Source organism: Mobula birostris, chromosome 19 (genome assembly GCF_030028105.1).
Source record: "Mobula birostris isolate sMobBir1 chromosome 19, sMobBir1.hap1, whole genome shotgun sequence".
Classification (NCBI taxonomy): Eukaryota; Metazoa; Chordata; class Chondrichthyes; order Myliobatiformes; family Myliobatidae; genus Mobula; species Mobula birostris.
Genome location: NC_092388.1, coordinates 61,551,780 through 61,573,382, shown reverse-complemented (window position 1 = coordinate 61,573,382; position 21,603 = coordinate 61,551,780). Strand labels below are relative to the sequence as shown.

At 41.8% G+C, this 21,603-nt stretch overlaps 1 protein-coding gene across 1 annotated transcript in view; it reads left to right on the top strand.

The window, feature by feature from the left end:
- Window positions 1-21,603, top strand: part of myo10 (myosin X) — a 292,275-nt gene that overhangs the window by 78,597 nt on the left and 192,075 nt on the right. Inside the window, exon 2 of the mRNA XM_072283726.1 lies at window positions 14,810-14,908. Within this exon, the coding sequence (XP_072139827.1) occupies window positions 14,810-14,908 (99 nt within the window). The remainder of the gene's footprint in view (window positions 1-14,809; window positions 14,909-21,603) is intronic.

Below are 21,603 nucleotides of genomic sequence, written 5' to 3'. Positions count from 1 at the left end.
CCCCAGCTACAGGTTGACTCATTATATAACCTAATGGCCGATGATAAGGATGACCTCGTAGCACTCTTTGGAGCAACATAGTTGTCTCTGGTCTATTACTAAGAGTGCTCCTCTGTTCAGCCAAGGTGGCATGCAGAGGGTGAGAAATATTGTCCAGAATTGGCAGGATTTTCTATAGTGTCCTTTGTTCTACCACAGCCTCCAGTGTGTCCAGTTTGACTCCTATTACAGAGCCAGACTTTCTAATCAATTTATTGAGCCTGTTGGCATCACCCATGTTGATGTCATTTCCCCAGCACACCACTGCATAGGAGATTGTACTGGCGACAGCAGACAGGCAGAACATGTGAAGGAGCCTGCGTATTCCAAAGGATCTCAATCTCCTCAGGAAGTAGAGATGAATCTGGCCCTTGTACACAGCTTCTGTGTTGGCGCTCCACTCAAGTCTGTCATCCAGGTGCACCCCCAGGTACTCGTAGGTCCTCACGACATGCACGTCCTCGCTATCAATAGCAACGGGGAGCAGTGCAAGCTTAGTCTTCCTATAGTCCATCACCATGTCCTGCGTCTTACTGATCTTGCAGATGATTCAGCTTGCACCGTTTGACAAAGTCCTCCCATCCTTGAATTTCTGCAGATGAAATGACTGTTGTATCTAAGGTCTGAGGTATACAGGGTAAACGGGAAGGGAGATAGTACAGTCCCCTGTGGGGCCCCAGTGCTGCTTTGAGCCAGGTTTGATGCACATCTCTGAAGCCGCAAAAGCCGTGGTCTGTCACTCCATTAGTCCGTTATCCAGGATACAATGGAAGTGCCAACCTGTATTGAACAGAGCTTTTCCCTCAGCAATGAGGGCTGTATAGTATTGAAGGCACTTGAGAAATCAAAAAACATCATCCTCACTGCGCTGCCCTGCTTATCCAAGCGGGAGTAGGCTCTGTTCAGCAGGTAGGTGACAACATTGTCGACTGCAATGTGCTCCTGGTAGGCAAATAGTCATAGTCATACTTTATTGATCCCAGGGGAAATTGGTTTTCGTTACAGTTGCACCATCAATATTAAATAGTAATAGAACCATAAATAGTTAAATAGTAATATGTAAATTATGCCAGTAAATTATGAAATAAGTCCAGGACCAGCCTATCAGCACAGGGTGTCTGACCCTCCAGGGGAGGAGTTGTAAAGTTTGATGGCCACAGGCAGGAATGACTTCCTATGACGCTCTGTGCTGCATCTCGGTGGAATGAGTCTCTGGCTGAATGTACTCCTGTGCCCAACCAGTACATTATGTAGTGGATGGGAGACATTGACCAAGATGGCATGCAACTTAGACAGCATACTCTTTTCAGACACCACCGTGAGAGAATCCAGTTCCATCCCCCCAATATCACTGGCCTTACAAATGAGTTTGTTGATTCTGTTGGTGTCTGCTACCCTCAGCCTGCTGCCCCAGCACACAACAGCAAACATGATAGCACTGGCCACCACAGACTCACAGAACACCCTCAGCATCGTCCAGCAGATGTTAAAGGACCTCAGTCTCCTCAGGAAATAGAGACGAATCTGACCCTTCTTGTAGACAGCCTCAGTGTTCTTTGACCAGTCCAGTTTATTGTCAATCCGTATCCCCAAGTATTTGTAATCCTCCACCATGTCCACACTGACCCCCTGGATGGAAACAGGGGATCAAGGACTGATCTGACCAGGGGGCCAGAAGTGAGCCAGGACCAGCGTCTCTAGGGTCTTCAGGATGCGTGCAGTCAGGGCCACAGGATATAGGTATTCAAGACTTTCAGCTGGCCCTTCTTGGGTACTGGGACCACACATGATGTTTTTCACACAATTGGGACCCTTTCCAGGCTGAGACTCAGATTGAAAGTGCACTGGGGAACTCCACACAGTGGCACAGAACACTCCGTCAGGACCTTGGGGTTCACACCATCTGGTCCCAATGCTTTGTAGATGGGTGGAGAAGCAGGTTTGCAGGTGGCATGAAGATTGGTGTAGTTAGGGACAGTGTAAAGGACAGTCAAAGAATACATTAGGATATACAGTCAGTGGGCAGTTTGTTAGGTAACTAATAACGTGGCCACTGGGTATGCCCATTGTCTTTGGCTGTGGCAGCCAATTCAAGGTTGATGTTTTGTGCATTCAGATGCTCTTCGGTTGTAACATGTAGTTATTTATGTTACAGTCGCCTTCTTGTTACCTTAAACCAGTCTGGCCATTCTCTGACCTCCCACATTGACGAGGTGTTTTCTTCTATAGAACTACCTTTCACTTGATCTTTTTTTGTTATTCACATCCTTCTCTATAAACTCCAGAGATTGTTGTACATGAAAATCCTAGGAGATCAGCAGTTTCTGAGATATTTAAATCACCCCATCTGGCACTAACAATTATTCCATGTTTAACGTCATTTAGATCAAATTGCTTCCACCTTCTGATGTTTGCTCTAACAACAAGTGAACCTCTTGACCACTGCTACATGCTTTTATTATGCATTGAGTTGTTGCCACGTGATTGGCTGATTAGATATTTGCATTAATGAGCAAATATCTGTACCTAATACAGTGGCCACTGAAGGTAGATCAGTTACAGGTATGGGCAGACAAGTGGCAGATGGAGTATAATCCAGGCAATGTGAGGGGCTGCAATTTGGGAGGTCAAATCCTCCAAGAGGCAGCACAGAGCATCATAGGAAGTCATTCTTGCCCGTGGCCATCAAACTTTACAACTCCTTCCTTGGAGGGTCAGACACCCTGTGCCGATAGGCTGGTCCCGGACTTATTTCATAATTTACTGGCATAATTTACATAGTACTATTTAACTATTTATGGTTCTATTACTATTTATTATTTATGGTGCAACTGTAACGAAAACCAGTTTCCCCCTGGGATCAATAAAGTATGACTATGACTAAATGAAAGACCATAAAACATAAGAGCAGATTTGTGGCTATTTGTCCCATCAAGTCTGCTGCACTATTTCATCGTGGCTGATCCACTTCTCTCTTAACCCATTCTCTTGCCTTCTCCCCATAACCTTTCACGTCCTGATTAATCAAGAACGTATCAACCTCTGCCATAAATACGCCCCAGGCCCATGACTAATACTGCTCAGCCCCCTCTGGCAATGGATTCCATATATTCACCACCCTTTGGCTAAATAAGTTCCTCCTTATCTCCATTCTGAAAGGACATCCCTCTGTTCTGAGATCCTTGGTCATAGACTCTCCCACCACAGGAGACATCCTCTCCATATCCACTCTATCTAGGCCAGGGGTTCTCAACCTTTATTAAGCCATGGACCCGTACCATTAACCAAAGAATTGGGAACTCCTCATCTAGACCTTACAACATTCAATAGGTTTCAATAAGAACCACCCCCCACCTTCTGACTTCCAATGAGTAAAGGCCCAGAGCCATCAATCACTCCTCACATGATAAACCTTTCATTCCCGGAATGATTCTCATGAACAGTGTTCCCTCTAAGGTGTGTGTGCATGCACACATCCTTTGCTATTAGCACGCAAAGGAATTTAAACTGCACACAAAGGTTGTCACCTTCTACCTGGTTGGCATGTTAAGTATATTTCACAATCATACACAATCACATTTCCTTTTCCGGTGTCTGACGTTGCCAATGTGAAGTTTGTGACGATTTGTGTGCAGATTTTAAAACTGGCTTACTTATAACTTTTTATTGAAGAAATTATTCAGTTCACACATATTGTTGTCACTTGGCAAAAAACTGCACAGCACATGGTTTTTGTGTGCACTGGTCATTACAAATTGGAGGGAACGTATTTGCTCATGAATCTCCCATGAAACTCTCCATTGTCAAAGGAAGGGGCCCAAAAAACTTCTGAATACTCCAAGTGAGAACTCATCAGTGCCTTTATAAAGCCTCAGCATTAAATCCTTGCTTTTATATTCTTGTCCTCTTGAAACGTATGCTAACGTTGCATTTGCTTTCCTTACTATTGACTCAACCTGCAAATTAACCTTTAGGGAATCCTGCACGAGGACTCCCATGTCCCTTTGCAACGTGGATTTTTGAATTTTCTCCTTTAGAAAATAGTCTATGCTTTTATTCTTCCTACCAAAATGCATGACGACACTGTATTCTCTGTGCCACTTCTTTGCCCGTTCTACTAATCTCTCCAAGTTCTGCTACAGTCTCCCTGCTTCCTCAACACTACCTGCCCCTCTTTATATTGTCCGCAAACATGGCCACAAAATCATCAATTCTGTCATCCAAATCACTGACACACAACGTGAAAAGAAGCAGTTCTGTCACCACTCACTAGTCACTGGCAGCCGATCAGAAATACTCACCTTACTCCCTGCCAATCCTCTATCCTTGCGGGTATCTTTCCTGTAATGCCATAAGCTCATAGCTTGTTAAGCCACCTCATGTGCAGCATCTTGTCAAAGGCCTTCTGAAAGTCCAAGTACACAACATCCACCAATTCTCCTTTGTCTATCCTGCTTGTTATTTCTTCAAAGAATTCCAACAGATTTGTCAGGCAAGATTTCCTGTGAGGAAACAATGCTGACTTTGGCCTGTTTTATCATGTGCCTCCAAGTACCTTGAGACCTCATTCTTAATAATTGACTCCAACATCATCCCAACCACTGAGGTCAGGCTAACTGGCCTATAATTTATTTTCTTCTATCTCCTTCTATTCTTGAAGAGTGAAGTGACATTTACAATCTTCCTGTCCTCTGCTACCTTGCCAGAGAGTCTAGTGATTCTTGAAGGATTACTATTGCCTCCACAATCTGTTCAGCTACCTCTTTCAGAAAACTGGGATGTAGTCCATTTGGTCCAGGTGACTCATCTACCTTCAGACCTTTCAATTTCCTAAGCCCCATTTCCAAAGCCATCATAAGCTTTTACGTTGGCTTTGATTTCCCTTGTCAGCCATGGTTATGTCATCCTGCCTTTAGAATACTTCCTCTTCTTTGGGATGTATCTATCCTATGCCTTTCGAGTTACTCCCAGAAACTCTAGTCATTGCTCTTTCATGCCTCTGTAATTCGATTTACTCCTCTATAATACTGATACATCTGACTTTAGTTTCTCCCCCCCAGGCAGTTGTTCCCACAAGCTTAAAGATCGCCACCATCGTGTCAGTGCCGAAGCATTCCACTGCCACGGGCCTGAATGACTTCCACCCAGTTGCACTCAACCCCATCGTTGCAAAGTGCTTTGAGAGACTGGTTCTATCACATCTGAAATCCTGCCTGCCCTCTAACCTGGACCCCCATCAATTTGCCTATCGCACCAACAGGTCAACAGAGGACGCCATCTCCACAGCACTTCACTCTGCCCTGACCCACCTGGACACCCCCAACTCTTACTTCAGAATGCTGTTCATTGACTTTAGTTTGGCATTCAATACTGTGATCCCCTCCAAGCTGATCGCCAAACTTTGTCAGCTTGGTATCAGCTCATCCCTCTGCAATTGGACCTTGGACTTTCTGACTAACAGGCCCCAATCAGTTAAGTTAGACAACCTCTCCTCCACTCTCACCCTGAACACCGGCGTGCCTCAAGGCTGTGTGCTGAGCCCTCTTCTGTACTCCCTTTTCACCTATGACTGCGTTCCTGTACATGTTTCTAACTCCATAATCAAGTTCGCAGACGACACTACGGTGGTTGGCCTGATCAGAGGGGATGACGAGACGGGCTACAGGGACGAGGTCCAGCACCTGGCTGCGCAGTGTGCTGACAACAACCTGGCCCTTAATACCCAGAAGGTCAAGGAGATCATTGTGGACTTCAGGCATGCTAGGAGCCACACTCATGTCCCCATCTACATCAACGGAGCTGTAGTGGAGCGTGTATTAAGCTTCAAATTTCTTGGTGTCCACATTTCCGAGGATCTCACCTGGTCCCTGAACTCCTCCATCCTGGTCAAAAAGGCGCAACAGCACCTTTATTTCCTGCGGAGCATCAAGAAAGCTCACCTCTGTCCCAGGATACTGATGGACTTTTACTGCTGTACCATTGAGAGCATACTCACCAACTGCATCTCAGTGTGGTATGGCAATTGTCCCGTATCAGACTACAAAGCACTCCAGCGCGTGGTGAAAACTGCCCAGCGGATTATCAGCACCCAATTGCCCACCATTGAGAACACCTACCATAAACGCTGCCTGGGCAGGGCGAAGAGCATTATCAAGGATGCATCTCACCCTAACCATGGATTTTTACTTTCCTCCCATCCAGTAGGTGCTACAGGAGCCTCTGCTCCCGTTCCAGCAGGCACAGGAAGAGCTTCTTCCCTGAGGCTGTGATACTGCTGAACCTCACATCACAGCGCTAAGCAGTATTGTATCCATATTGTACTGTCTCAGTACTTTTATATTTGTGTGCTGTAGCACTTGTTTTTTATTTGCAGTTATTTTGTAATTAACACTATTCTTTGAATTTCTGGTTAGATGCTATCTGCATTTCATTGGCTTTGTATCTATACTTGGCACAACGACGATAAAGTTGAATCTAATCTGAATCAAATTGCAGGGTGAATTCTATCATATTATGATCACTGCTTACTAAGGGTTCCTTTACTTTCATTAAAAGTGGTTCATTGCACAGTTTTAATAGCATTTGGGAAACAGGGAGGACTAGAATTTAAAAGCAAGGATGTAATGTTGAAACTCTATAAAGCACTGGTGAGCCCTCACCTGGAGTATTGAGAGCAGTTTTGGGCCCCTTATCTTAGAAAGGATGTGTTGAAATTGCAGAGGGTTCAAAGGGTGTTCACGAAAATGATTCCAGGATTGAATGGCTTGTCATATGAAGAGCGTTTAATGGCTCTGGGCCTGTATCAATAGAATTCAGAAGAATGAGGGGTGAGTTCATTGAAGCCCCTTGAATGGTGAAAGGCTGTGATAGAGTGATGTGGAGAGGATATTTCCTATGGTAGGACAGTTAAGGCCAGAGGACACAGACTTGGAATAGAGAGGCCTCCATTTTGAACGAAGATGAGGAATTTCTTTAGCCAGAAAATGGTGAATCTGTGGAATTTTTTGCTGCAGGCAGCTGTCGAGGCCAAGTCCTTAATATATGTAGGGCAGAGGTTGATTTATTCTTAATTGTCAGGCCATGAAGGGATACGGAGAGAAAGCAAGAGATTGGGGAGGAGAGGAAAATTGGGTCAGCCATGATGAAATGAGGGAGCAGATTGGATGAGCTAAATAGCCTCATTCTGCTCCTGTATCTTCTGGTCTATGGTCTTATCAGGACCGGCCAAGTTCCTCGAGCACTTTGTGTGTGTGTGTGTGTGTGTGTGTGTGTGGCTAGTTCCCTCTCTCCTACTTTCTGCTTTTAGTGATTGTCTTTTCTTCCCAGTCTTGTGTGTTTTTGATGCCAATCATTTACAACACTGGGGGAATGGGTACCATATACAGTAATTTTTGTGTGTGTACGTATTTTCTGATTTATAGACATCAATAAAAATATAACCCATTCGTTGCCCCTGGGAATAGTTTACTGATTTAGTTTACTGAATAGTTTACCTGTTACTGATTCTTAAGATCTTAAGTGATTGAGAATTCTTTGTGATTCAGGATTCAAATGTATTCCAATGAGGTGTGAAGTAGAAAGAACTGCATCCGTGGGGCAAAGCTGTGTAGATCACATACATTGTCTTTAGTGTCTGTAATCACCTCAGAGGTCTGTGAAGTGGTCTACAACAGAATAAGACTTAACAGACACAAACACGAGGAAATTTGCAGATGCTGGAATTTCAAGCAACACACATTAAAGTTGCTGGTGAACGCAGCGGGCCAGGCAGCATCTCTAGGAAGAGGTACAGTCATCGTTTCGGGCCAAGACCCTTCGTCAGGACTAACTGAAGAGCTAGTAAAATCTCTTGGAGTTATAAAATATAATACAATTAAGTTTAAGTCCTTATAGTGTAGCTGTACTTGATGCACCATCCACCATCTCAACTGCTTCACCATTTTACTGAGACTTTAGCTGCATCTTCTTTGGTAAATAGACATTAAAAAAAAATGTTAACTTCTGACCCCAAGTATAAATCACCAATTTGGTCTACACCATCCCTTGCTACTGTTTATTATGTATAGACACATGGAAGACTTTTGAGTTTCCTGCATGTGTTAGCTGTTAATTGATACAGAAGTGGAGAGAGTGAGCGGTTTCAAGTTCCTGGGTGTCAAGATCTCTGAGGATCTAACCTGGTCCCAACAAATCAATGTAGTTATAAAGAAGGCAAGACAGCGGCTACACTTTGTTAGGAGTATGAAGAGATTTGTCATGTCAACAAATACTCAGAAATTTCTACACTTGTACCATGGAGAGCATTCTGACAGGCTGCATCACTGTCTGGTATGGAGGGGCTACTGGACAGGACCGAAAGAGCTGCAGAAGGTTGTAAATGTAGTCAGCTCCAACTTGGGTACTAGCCTACAAAGTACCCAGGACATCTTCAGGGAGCAGTGTCTCAGAAAGGCAGTGTACATTATTAAAGACCTCCAGCACCCAGGGCATGCCCTTTTCTCACTGTTACCATCAGGCAGGAGATAAAGAAGCCTGAAAGCTTCAACCCCTCTGTCATCTGATTCCTAAATTGACATTGAATCTTTGGACACTACCTCACAATGTACAGTATTTCTGGTTTTGTGTGTTTTAAATCTATTCGATATATGTATATTGTAATTGATTTACTTGTTATTTATTTTATTTATTATTATATTTTTCCCTGTGTGTGCGTATGTACATACCTACCTACCTACTGAGACAATAAGCAAATTGCAGTGGGCCCAGGTCCTTGCTGAGACGGGTTGACTCTAGCCATAACCAATCTCTCAAAGCACTTCACTGTAGATGTCAGTGCTACTGGATGATGGTCAATAAGTCAGCTCACCCTGCTCTTCCTGGGCTCTGCTATACTAGTTACCTACAGTGTTAGCTGCAGTGGGATCTTCTGACTGCAGCAATGAGAGATTGTAAATGACTATGAACACACCCACCAGTTGGTTGGTGGAGATTTTCAGAGCACTACAGGTGTTCCCCGCATTTCGAACGTTTACTTTACGAAACCTCGCTGTTACAAAAGACCTACATTAGTTACCTGTTTTCACTAACAGAAGGTGTTTTTACTGTTACGAAAAAAGGCAGCATACGATAAAAGGCAGTGCCCCCCCCCCCCACCCCGCCAAGCAGCCAAGCTCCTCCCCCGGAACGGCATTCTAGCCGGAATTGCTTAAACACGTGCCTGTGAGCAGCCATTAGCAAGATGAGTTCTAAGGTATCGGAAAAGCCTAAAGAGCTCAAGAGTGTTACACTTAGCTTAAAACTAGACATAATTAAGTGTTTTGATCGTAGTGAACGAAGTACGGACAACGTGAGTTTGGCTTGTGGAAGTTGACGAAGATGATGTTGAAGAGGTTTTGGCAAACCCCTGACCAAGAACTAATAAATGAAGACCTGATGCAGTTGGAAGAGGAAAGGATAACAATCGAAACCAAATGGAGTAGTGAATGGACCGAAATTGAAGTCGTCCAGGAACTGAACATGAAGCAACTGCATGAGATTTTTGCTGCAGTGATTGCAGAAAAATATGACTTTAATTTTGAAAGGGTACGTAGGTTTAGGGCATATTTGCAAGATGGTTTGAATGCTTACAAAGAACTGTATGACAGAAAAATGTGCGAGGCTAAGCAGTCAAGCATACTGTCGTTTTTCATGCCTTCCACATCAGCCACAGCAGTTGACGAACCTCAACCTTCGACATCGAGGCAGGCAGACGTAGAAGATGATCTGTCTGCCCTGATGGAAACAGACGACGATGAGATGACACCCCAGTGTCCCACCACCCCAACCCCCGGGCCGCGGACCGATACATTGCTGCGGAGAATGCAGCGGTAGCTGGGACGCACCCAACACATCTTTAAGAAGAAAGCCAAAATAAATAAGCTAATTAATTAGGTGCTGCCTGGCACGTAAATGTCGGCCCAGATCAGAGACAGTTGCCGATTGCGTCGCCTCTGATCTGGGCCGACATTTACGCGCCAGGCGAACAAATTTTTCCCATATAAATAAATAGTAATTGCTTCTTCACTTTACGACATTCTGGCTTACGAAGTGCTTCATAGGAAAGCTCTACCTTCGGATGGCGGGGGAAACCTGTACCAGGTACACCAATGGGGCTTGTCCCTTTGTGAGGGTTCATCCTCTTGATGAAAGACATTCTGACGTCCGCCTCCGAGACAGGCATCACAGGTTACTGAATGCTGCAAGCTGTAGTTTTGTACTCCCTTTCCAAATGAGCATAAAAGATATTGAGTTTGTCTGGGAGTGAATCATCACTGCCATACATGATACGTTTCGCTTTGTAGGTGGTAATAGTCTGCAAACACTGCCAGAGTTGACTTGCATCAGATTTCGCCTCCAACTTCACTCAGAATTGTTCCTTTGCTCTCGAGATAGCCTGCCGTAAGTTGTATTTGGCTGCCTCTTAAAGTCCTGGATCACCAGATTTGAATGCTTCAGATCTACCCCTCAGCAGAATGCGAATCCTGGTTCATGCATGGCTTTTGATTATGGTATGTTCTCATGGGCATACACTCATGCACACAGGTTTTGATGAAGTCAATAACAACCGTGGAACAAGTGATATGCGGGTGATAAATAAATAGGGACTTGTTCACGCTGGCCTGATTAAAACCCCCCAGCATGATGGGAAAGGCATCAGGGTGTGTTGTTTCGTCCATTGATTATGTTGCTCAGTTTGTCTAGACCAAGGGTCCCCAACCTTTTTCATACCATTAACCAAGGGGGTTTGTGGACCCTCACATTTGGGAATCCCTAGTCCAGAGCCTGTTGGCTGTGGGCCTGAGGTGGATATACACCGCTACCAAGATGATGGTTGAAAACTCCCACAGAAGTTAAAATGCATGACAATTGATTGCTAGGTGTTCCAGGTCAAGTGAGCAGGACTGGGACAGAAACACCACATTTATGCACCACGAGGAGTTAATCATAAAGCATACTCTGCCTTTGAAAGAATCAACTGTCCTATTTTGGCGAAGAATTGTGACACCAGCAAGTTTTCTACATTCAACCTTATTCTCATTTTAATTATCAACACTGAAGCTGTTTGTCACTTGATTTGTTCCTGTTTTATCATACTTTATACATTTTCCACTCAGCAACATTCTGCTTTCACTCCCCAAACTTTCCCAGGTATGTTCCTCCCACAGGGAATCTGTCTGAACCTCTCTTTGAAGGTCACTCATTATTTTGTTGCTGTCTTTTCCAGCCTATCTCTAAATCTAATTAATACAGGCCAGATGTCCTGGTCACGCTGTGTCACTGACTCTGCTGTCTCGTTTAGATTCCAGTGTATTTGCCCTGTGTAAATCCTTCTGTTCCTAGGTCTGCCATGTCTGGAATGTGTATTAAACTAAAGAATGGCCTCAAATTTTCCAGTTTTACCCTGATGTGAACAGTTTTTAGTATCAGTTAGGGAATTTGGCTTTTGCAAAGGCATACTAAACTAGATTTTTGCTGAAACCTAGATTCTCATTACAATTGTACATTTCCATGAACGGATGGTATTTTAAACTTGCATGAAAGAAATGTCTATAGTACTCAAGACTCGTAATCTGACTGTTTCTTAACATTGCCAATATCATAGATTTATAGAGAAAAATACTTAATAGTTGTCCAGTGTACCAGCTATGATTAATCCAATTTAAATAACTGGAAATGTCTAAGAAATTTTTGCTAAATCATTTGGCTTTATCAATGTAGAGCAGTGATTTTCCTAAGTTGTTTTAAAGCCTTGAAATAAAAATACTTTTTGGTTCTCTATTTACTTACTTGGGACCCTGACCTCCTAAGTGGAGCATAGGCCATCGACGGCCTCCTATCCCCATCGTCCTCTGAAGTCAGAATTCATCAACACTTCTGCCATCCATTGCTTCTACTGTACAGGGGATTGGCCTATACAGCTTCACCAGAGCCCTGCTGGTTGGGCTTGCTCATTTTCCACCTCACACGACGAGCTCATAGGGTTGGACCATGAGAGGCTATTTCTCTGGCATGTCTTTTTGTTTTTAAAAAAAGAGCAGTTGCAATTCATTTTTAAGAGCTTAATTGAAGGCTCTGAGACGGGAACAATCTGCAGAATCTCACCTGGGTGATTGATTCCATGCAGGTTAGGTGTTTTAAATGTTCAATTTTTCACATTGCTTGGTCTCTTGGACAGGTTTGGCTGATCGATGTTCAGGAAAGTAGGAGTGAAACTGATCAGTGAATCCAATGGAAATTCTAGCAGGATCTATAAAGAAAATTCTTTCCAATGTTGTTTAATTTTCAGCTGTTTGTAGTGCATGAAAAGTCACGAATGTTATAAAATTGTTAGATTAGTGGTCATTTTTTTAAAAAAAAGTTTGCTCCAAAGCTGTTCCATTCTCTGAGAATTGTGTCCAATAACCCTGTAATAGATGAGGTATAATCGGAACCACCACTATTGTATAACAATTGTTATTTGGTATTTAAGAGTTCAAATATCTGATTGGATCAGCTACATTTTAAGCAACATAATGACTGCAATAAACCAATGGAAGAGGTACAGCGGATTGACATAATGACAAAACATTGCTAAAGTCCAAGTTCCATGAGAGTCAGTTGTACAGCACAAAGGAGCATTTCAGCCCACCATGTCCACAAGGACCATTTTAACTATCCTTGTGTGCCATACTTATTTATGCATCTGTCAATCAAACTCTGCAATTTTTATATCATTCTACCACTGCCTCTGGCACTCCAGGTGTCCCATACTGTTTAAACTTGGATATTCTTTCATTATTAATTCCTTACAAACTGGGAAAATCTTGAAATAAGCTGCCAATTAGAATGTATCATGTTGTGTGATAGCAGACTTGTGCTGAAGCAAGATCTTTCTTCTCTTCATTGAATTCCACCTTAAATTTCTGTGGTGATGTGACTACAAAATGTACTCTGACCCAAAGATAATCTTTAAGGTTGACTGAAGGTAAATTGATTTACTCTAAATATGTATAGCTAAATGATATGTATAAACTGTTTAAGAGGCAGGATGTTCAGGGGTTGCTTTAATATAAAATATCAACCATTGGTTGTGAAAGTCATTGTCATGTTCATTGTCATGTGCAGATACAATGAAAAGCTTGCAGTACTATCACAGACAGGTAGCTGGAGACAAAACAGAATATAGATTATATGTAGTGAAGAGAGGGGAAATAAGACATTGCTACGAAAGCTTGACCTTCGTCAGCTACAAGTCACTGATGAATCACTGCAGTTAGATTTCCTTTGGAACGGAAACACCATTTCTGAGTGGGCATTGTGCTTGGTAAACATACTTGTTGAGAGAAACTGAAACTGAAATTATTGGCATATTATTGAGGCTAAGTATTGTGCACTGTTTTCAGAGGAGTACACTAATAATGCACAGAGAAAGTCATGGACTGGTTTTGTGTTTTGTCACCAAGAATAAAACTTGAAGCAATAACTTGAACATCAAATACTAATTAATACAGTACCCTTCACAGAACATTAAAGATTCATTGAGTATCTGAATTGGGAGCAGGAGTAGGCCACTCAGCCTCTCAAGTCTGCTCTGCCAATTAATGAGACCAAAGCTGATCTGACTGTAAGCTCAACTCTACATTCCTGCAGTAAATTTTCATGTCCTTAATCAATTTATGTTTCTGCCTTAGGAATATTCCAAGACTGTTTCCATCACTCTTCAAGGAAGAGAATTGCAAAAATTTGCGACCCTTGAAGAGAAAACATTTTGCTTTATTTAGCCTAAATGGACAATACCTTATTTTGAAATAGTGACCTCACCCCACCCCCAAAAAAATTCTGGATTCTCTCAAGAGGAAACTACTTCTGCACATCCACTCCATCCAAGTCCCGCAGCATTTTATACGCTTCAATCAAGTCTCCTCTCATTCTTCTAAACCGTATCAGATACAAGGCTAGCCCTCCCCCATTAGATGACCTGCACATCCCAATTATTAGTCCAGAAATCTTCAGCAAGCTGCTTTCAGTGTCTTGTCTGTTTTCCTTAAATTAGAAGACAATACAAACATGGTCTCACTAGATCCTTGTACATTACCAAAGGCCATTTTAATCTTAAATCAGAAGAAGATCAATACTGTAGATTAGATCTTTCTGGACTCCAGGCAACATCTGTAAAGAAAGAAGCAATGTTTCAGCTTGATGATATTGATCTTGCTTAGATGTAAGATTCCAAATTTTTTTCCTCCATCACCTCTGAACTACACTAGAAATGTCAAAAATAGATGGTGTTCTTGGTTGTTGCAGTGTCTTGCAGTCTTGGTAAGTATAGCCAAATGTACTTGCACCCATTTTTGATCACTACTGCTGCTGAAATTGGACATGTGTGGTTACCATGAGATCAGCCAAGCCTCAAAGTCATTAAGAAAACAACAAGTTGCTATCACCATGAGGTTTTAACTTTAATGATGCGAAAGCTGAAGGGAGAGATTTGAGAATGGAAGTGGAGAAATTGGTTAAAGATTTATCTCCTGTTACAAATAAAATAATGATACAAGATTTCAGTAATTGGTTAATTGGAATGAAAGTGAAAGAATTCCAACATTTTATTGCCTTGCTGCATATAAGCTGATCAAATTATCATTTGTTGATTAATACATGATATACAATATTTATACGATGTAATTGCATCCAAATTGTACATTTATCTGGAACAAGGGTAGCTTTTCTTACACTTTGATTTTCTTTGCTGCAGGGAACACGAGTCTGGTTGAGAGAAAATAATCAGCATCTTCCATGCATTGTTTCAGCATGTTCAGGAGGAGTGATCAACTTTACCACTGTCTGCGGCCAGGTGAGAACAAGCTCTTACTCTACAACTTGAATTTCTCAGATGTTGATTATAGTCCAATAATTGTTCTTCCACCTTTTTGCCGACCAAAACGTATAATATAAGGCATTTAGTAAGTGGCTGCAGCAAAAAAAAAAATCAGTCGGCTGAGAATGATACTTAATCATTTTATTTGGCTGCCCAGAAATGGAGAGAGTGAGTGGCTTTGAAGATTAAAAGAGAGAGTGATGGTTCTTTTCATTTGAGTTTTGAAAATTGCTGCTGCCAGTATTTAAATCCCATCCTTAACTGCCCTTGAGAAAGCAGTGGTGATCTGTTGCCTTGAAATTCTGCAGTCTTCCAAGACTAGTGACTTTTGAATTATGGTCATTTGAAGAAAGTGAGCTGGAAATCTTGCACTAGTAATGGGAGGGGATGATTGATATATCTGGGTGAAAGTCACACTTGAAAATCTTGATGGATCTTTCAAAGATCTGTATGCATTGTGTAATTGAAAACAATTCCTTTCAAAAGCAACACAACTTTTCAGTGTAATCAAACATTGTTTCTTCCTGGCACTAAAAAAACATTCATTTTCTTCTATGGGCAGTAACCTGGTTAATTTTCATTATTGTGACACTAGACTATAAAGAAAATGGAGTTTCCACAATTTAAAAAAAAATTGATTAGAGTGACTAAAATGATTGAAGATCACTGAAACTGAGTTCAAAAATTTGGATTCAACAATTTGCTAGATTTATTGCATATAATAGTTGAAATAATTTAATAAACCTGTTAGTATCTTATAATAAAACTGAGCTTAATTTGCCTCATGTGTATTGTCAAAGGAAAAGCAATCCTCATTTGACCTGATGCTTGTGCTACTTGGCTGATTTCAGGCCGACTGTGTTGATAGAACTCATGGAAATTCCAGAGCAGCATTTTTATTTAAGGTGATATTGAATAAGTAGGAATTTCCTCCAAATCAAATATTCGAAAGATTGAGAATAGAAAATCATTGGTCCCTACTACAAACTCATTTTTCTGTCACTAACTCCATCTCCCTCTGGCCTCTTGTCTAAGTCTGAACCAGACTATTCGCAACTTTGCCATAGTTGACTCCAGGAGGAGCTTCCAAATACATGCTTGCTCCATGACTAAAGCTACCTTTTTCTGTCTGATTACATCCCTCTCTCTGCATTATTCAAGCACTTCATTGATTTGTTATTCCGTTATCCACTCTCCAGGTACTTCAGCACATCTGAAACGCTACGTCCATATACAAACTCTCAACAAGTCCCATTTGTTTACCACCTCCGATCCACGTTCCCAGCCAGCTGAGCAAAGCAATATTCTCATTTGTTTTAAAAACGACACCTCCACCCCCTGCCCCAACACTTTCTCCTGAACCTCCTGCATTTCCACCACCTTCCAGGTTATAGAAACATAGAAACATAGAAAATAGGTGCAGGAGTAGGCCATTCGGCCCTTCAAGCCTGCACTGCCATTTATTATGATCATGGCTGATCATCCAACTCAGAACCCTGCACCAGCCTTCCCTCCATACCCCCTGATCCCCATAGCCACAAGGGCCATATCTAACTCCCTCTTAAATATAGCCAATGAACTGGCCTCAACTGTTTCCTGTGGCAGAGAATTCCACAGATTCACCACTCTCTGTGTGAAGAAGTTTTTCCTAATCTCGGTCCTAAAAGGCTTCCCCTTTATCCTCAAACTGTGACCCCTCGTTCTGGACTTCCCCAACATCAGGAACAATCTTCCTGCATCTAGCCTGTCCAATCCCCCTTAGGATTTTATACGTTTCAATCAGATCCCCCCTCAATCTTCTAAATTCCAACGAGTACAAGCCCAGTTCATCCAGTCTTTCTTCATATGAAAGTCCTGCGATCCCAGGAATCAATCTGGTGAACCTTCTTTGTACTCCCTCTATGGCAAGGATGTCTTTCCTCAGATTAGGGGACCAAAACTGCACACAATACTCCAGGTGTGGTCTCACCAAGGCCTTGTACAACTGCAGTAGTACCTCCCTGCTCCTGTACTAGAATCCTCTCGCTATAAATGCCAGCATACCATTCGCCTTTTTCACCGCCTGCTGTACCTGTATGCCCACTTTCAATGACTGGTGTATAATGACACCCAGGTCTCGTTGCACCTCCCCTTTTCCTAATCAGCCACCATTCAGATAATAATCTGTTTTCCTATTTTTGCCACCAAAGTGGATAACTTCACATTTATCCACATTAAATTGCATCTGCCATGAGTTTGCCCACTCACCCAACCTATCCAAGTCACTCTGCATCCTCTTAGCATCCTCCTCACAGCTAACACTGCCACCCAGCTTCGTGTCATCCGCAAACTTGGAGATGCTGCATTTAATTCCCTCATCCAAGTCATTAATATATATTGTAAACAACTGGGGTCCCAGCACTGAGCCTTGCGGTACCTCACTAGTCACCGCCTGCCATTCTGAAAAGGTCCCGTTTATTCCCACTCTTTGCTTCCTGTCTGCTAACCAATTCTCTATCCACATCAATACCTTACCCCCAATACCATGTGCTTTAAGTTTGCACACTAATCTCCTGTGTGGGACCTTGTCAAAAGCCTTTTGAAAATCCAAATATACCACATCCACTGGTTCGCCCCATCCACTCTACTAGTTACATCCTCAAAAAATTCTGAGATTCATCAGACATGACTTTCCTTTCACAAATCCATGCTGACTTTGTCCGATGATTTCACCGCTTTCCAAATGTGCTGTTATCACATCTTTGATAACTGACTCCAGCAGTTTCCCCACCACCGACGTTAGGCTAACCGGTCTATAATTCCCCGGTTTCTCTCTCCCTCCTTTTTTAAAAAGTGGGGTTACATTAGCCACCCTCCAATCCTCAGGAACTAGTCCAGAATCTAACGAGTTTTGAAAAATTATCACTAATGCATCCACTATTTCTTGGGCTACTTCCTTAAGCACTCTGGGATGCAGACCATCTGGCCCTGGGGATTTATCTGCCTTCAATCCCTTCAATTTACCTAACACCACTTCCCTACTAACATGTATTTCGCTCAGTTCCTCCATCTGACTGGACCCTCTGTCCCCTACTATTTCTGGAAGATTATTTATGTCCTCCTTAGTGAAGACAGAACCAAAGTAATTATTCAATTAGTCTGCCATGTCCTTGCTCCCCCTAATCAATTCACCCCTTTCTGTCTGTAGGGGACCTACATTTGTCTTTACCAGTCTTTTCCTTTTTACATATCTATAAAAGCTTTTACAGTCAGTTTTTATGTTCCCTGCCAGTTTTCTCTCATAATCTTTTTTCCCCTTCCTAATTAAGCCCTTTGACCTCCTCTGCTGAACTCTGAATTTCTCCCAGTCCTCAGGTGAGCCACTTTTTCTGGCTAATTTGTATGCTTCTTCTTTGGAATTGATACTATCCCTAATTTCTGTCTACCATCTAACCTCCTTGTGCAAACCTCCTGCAGCCCCACCTCCTTCCAGGTTTTGTGACTTCCAGGTCTGACCACTTGTGGAAATATAATTTTAACTGTTCCTCAATTGTTGCCTGCGCCTTCAGTTTTCAAAGATTCCTGAATTTTTTGCAGCATACTGTTTTCTCCGGAAGCCTTTTGATAATAACTTCATTGTTCTCCCTCAAGATCTTCTCTCACTATTATTTAGACTTAGTACTGCCATTCTTTGTGTATTTTTGAATTGTATCACAATTAGTGAAAATAAATAATCTGACTCGGTGGTGATAAGGAGAATGAGGGGACGTGGGGATGGCATGCCAGTGAACACTTCATGACAAGAATTTTTTTAGGAAGCGGGATGTTTTTACCAGCTGCTTATGTTACAAAATTGAGCAGTGCTTTCTCTGTACAAAGGTTATAATTTTCAACTTGCTGATCACGAAAGGTGCACAGACATATGAAGGAACTTGACAATGTGATGATTTGTGCCACACAAACTGTAATACATGCAAAGACTTGCAGCCATTGACAGATAGTTTGCCCGTTTGTTCTATCATTCAGTTAAGACCAAAGTTTCTAAAAATCTGATTGGATATTTTGAATACAAACAGTCAACCAATCAGTTAAATTTTTTTTTGCAGACAGCTGTCTTGGGCAAGATATTTTAACTTCATTTAATAATGCTTTTCAAATGAGCCATTCATGATGTCATTAGCTGTTTTGTTTTAATTTGCCAAATAAAAATATTTTCTCAGTTCTTTATTTTCTCAATTCAGATGGCAGTAAATTAGACTAACACTTATATCAGAAATAACTGAGCATTAAATGAACAATTTTGTATACTTAAAGTTTCTTTCTCTCTCAGTGATAGTTATATCATTTACACTAATTTGTAACCTGATAATACCTTGGTTGCTCTAGTATTGAACAGTTCACTTAATGGAAAAATATTGATTAGGCATCTTTGAAGAAAGGAAAAAAGCGCAGATGCTGTGAATTGATCTGTTTATCTGGGACAGCTGTTCATACTGACTTTGAATGTAGAAAGTCTTTGCTCACTACCAGAGTTGGGACTCTGTTTGATTTGTTTTTACTTCCTCGCTTGGAGTTTGGACACATGAGCATTTTCTGTTCCTAATTTCCCCATGAGCTTACTCTGGGTCTGGAGTCACATGTAGGCCATGTTGGAGAAGGGCAACATTTTTCATATCACAAAAGACAGTAAAAAGTTTTATTCATTTTCTTATAATCAGATGATCTGGTCACTATTCATAAATATTGTGAACTTATAGTTCAATAGACATGATCTTTGAATCTCTGGTGTGTTCTCTCTTGGCCTTGTTTAAAATCCTATTTTACCTTCATGTTTTAAAAAAAAAAACATTTTCTATTTGAAGCAAGGATCAAGTAGTGTGCTTACCGAGAAACCGGTATCAAGTAACAACATTGTCTTTATTTCTTACTGATGACCTGGCAGTCTGGCCATTATCCTTCAGTCAGGCAAAAAAATAGCTTTGTCTTCAGTTCATTCTGCTGTGGAGGATGGAGCTCCTGACTTGCAGTAGTCTGGCAGAGAAGTTGGAACAGATGTTGCCCATTACCTGGGTGTGAAGACCAGCTGTTGCTACTTTGCACAATAATACCAGTCATTCAGTGCTTTGGGTTGGTCTCAGACATGTGACCAATGTCAAGTTCAGCCTTTGGAGATGAGCAACAACTGTTGATTTATTCTGTTCACTTCAATTATTTATTTTTTCCTGAATGTGAAGAGCTTTGCCACTTAGAAATATAATGCTGCTTTTAAAAATTAAGTGCTTAGTGGCTAATGTATGAGCTCTTCTCTAAGTTTGATCTGGCAATATATTCTCTTCCAATTATTGATAAAGGTTTGTGACAGTAGCATTCCTTTTAATGTGATCTTTTATTTGCACCTTTGAATTCTCTTGACGGAATTTATCCCTGATGAGTTGAACATGGAGCTTAGCAATGTTTGTGTATTCAATGCTAAACATTGCAGATCAAATTATTATAAACATTTAAAAATATGAAGTTGATGAAATTGTGTCTCAGTAAACTGAGCGTCACTTGAGCTGGCCTACAGAGTTTTCTTTCATTTACTATATAAGAAGTCCCCTTCAGGGAAGAGAGAGAAAAGGCTACAGTCTTGGCCTGTTGTGTTTCTGCAGTTGTTTGGCTGTGCATTGTTTTAAAAAAAAATAAATAAAAATAAATTCATAGGTATGCCGTGTGGAAATGGGTCCACTCGTAGATGCCTATCTACACTAATCCTATTTGACCTAAATCTCCCCAAACCTTTTCTATCAATGTACTTGTTCAAGTGAATTTTTAAAAAAACTTATAATTATTCCCACCTCAATCATTCCTCTGGTTATATTCCCATAATCCCCTAGTCCTGGTAACATCCTTGCAAAACCTTTTTGCACCTTTTTCAGTTAATGACGGCCTACCTGGAACAAAGTCATTAGAACAACATACAATACTCCCTAGTGTGGCCAAACCACACATTTTTACAACTGTAATTTGATGTTCCAACTCCTAGACTGAAATCGTCGTCACCATTACATGCCATGTCATATGATGCAGGTGACCATAGTCTTTGACTATGATTGTCCTTGGAAAATTTTTCTGTAGTAGTGTTTGCCATTGCTGCCTTCTGGGCAGTGTCTTCACACGACGGGTGACCCCAGCCATTATCTTCAGAGATTGTCTGCCTGGCATTAGCGGTCGCATAACCAAGACGTGATGTGCACCGGCTGCTCATATGACCACCCACCACCTGCTCCAATGGCTTCACGTGATTCTGATCGGGGGTGGGGGGTGCTAGACAGGTACTACAGATTGTCCAAGGGTGACCTGCAGGCAAGCAGAAGGAAGGAACGCTTTACGCCTCCTTTGGTAGGGACATGTCTCCACCTTACTACCCTGAAATACCTTGGTCAATGAAGGAAAGCGTGTCATGTGCCGCCTTCACAACTTCATCTACCTGTGTTACACGCTTCCCTCTAAGGTGCTTGGGTTCGTGACTACGCAGTAACTGAAATGCTGGCGTGCACATAGCCTTTGTTGCTTCACAGCTGGAATTTTCTTTTATGTAACGTTAATATAAAGTGCCACACGGTTTTCAGGCTGTGAAAAAAAATCCTGCTCTGAGCAATGATTAAACAGCTGTTTAAACAACAAAAAATTAGAGGAACATTCCATCATTT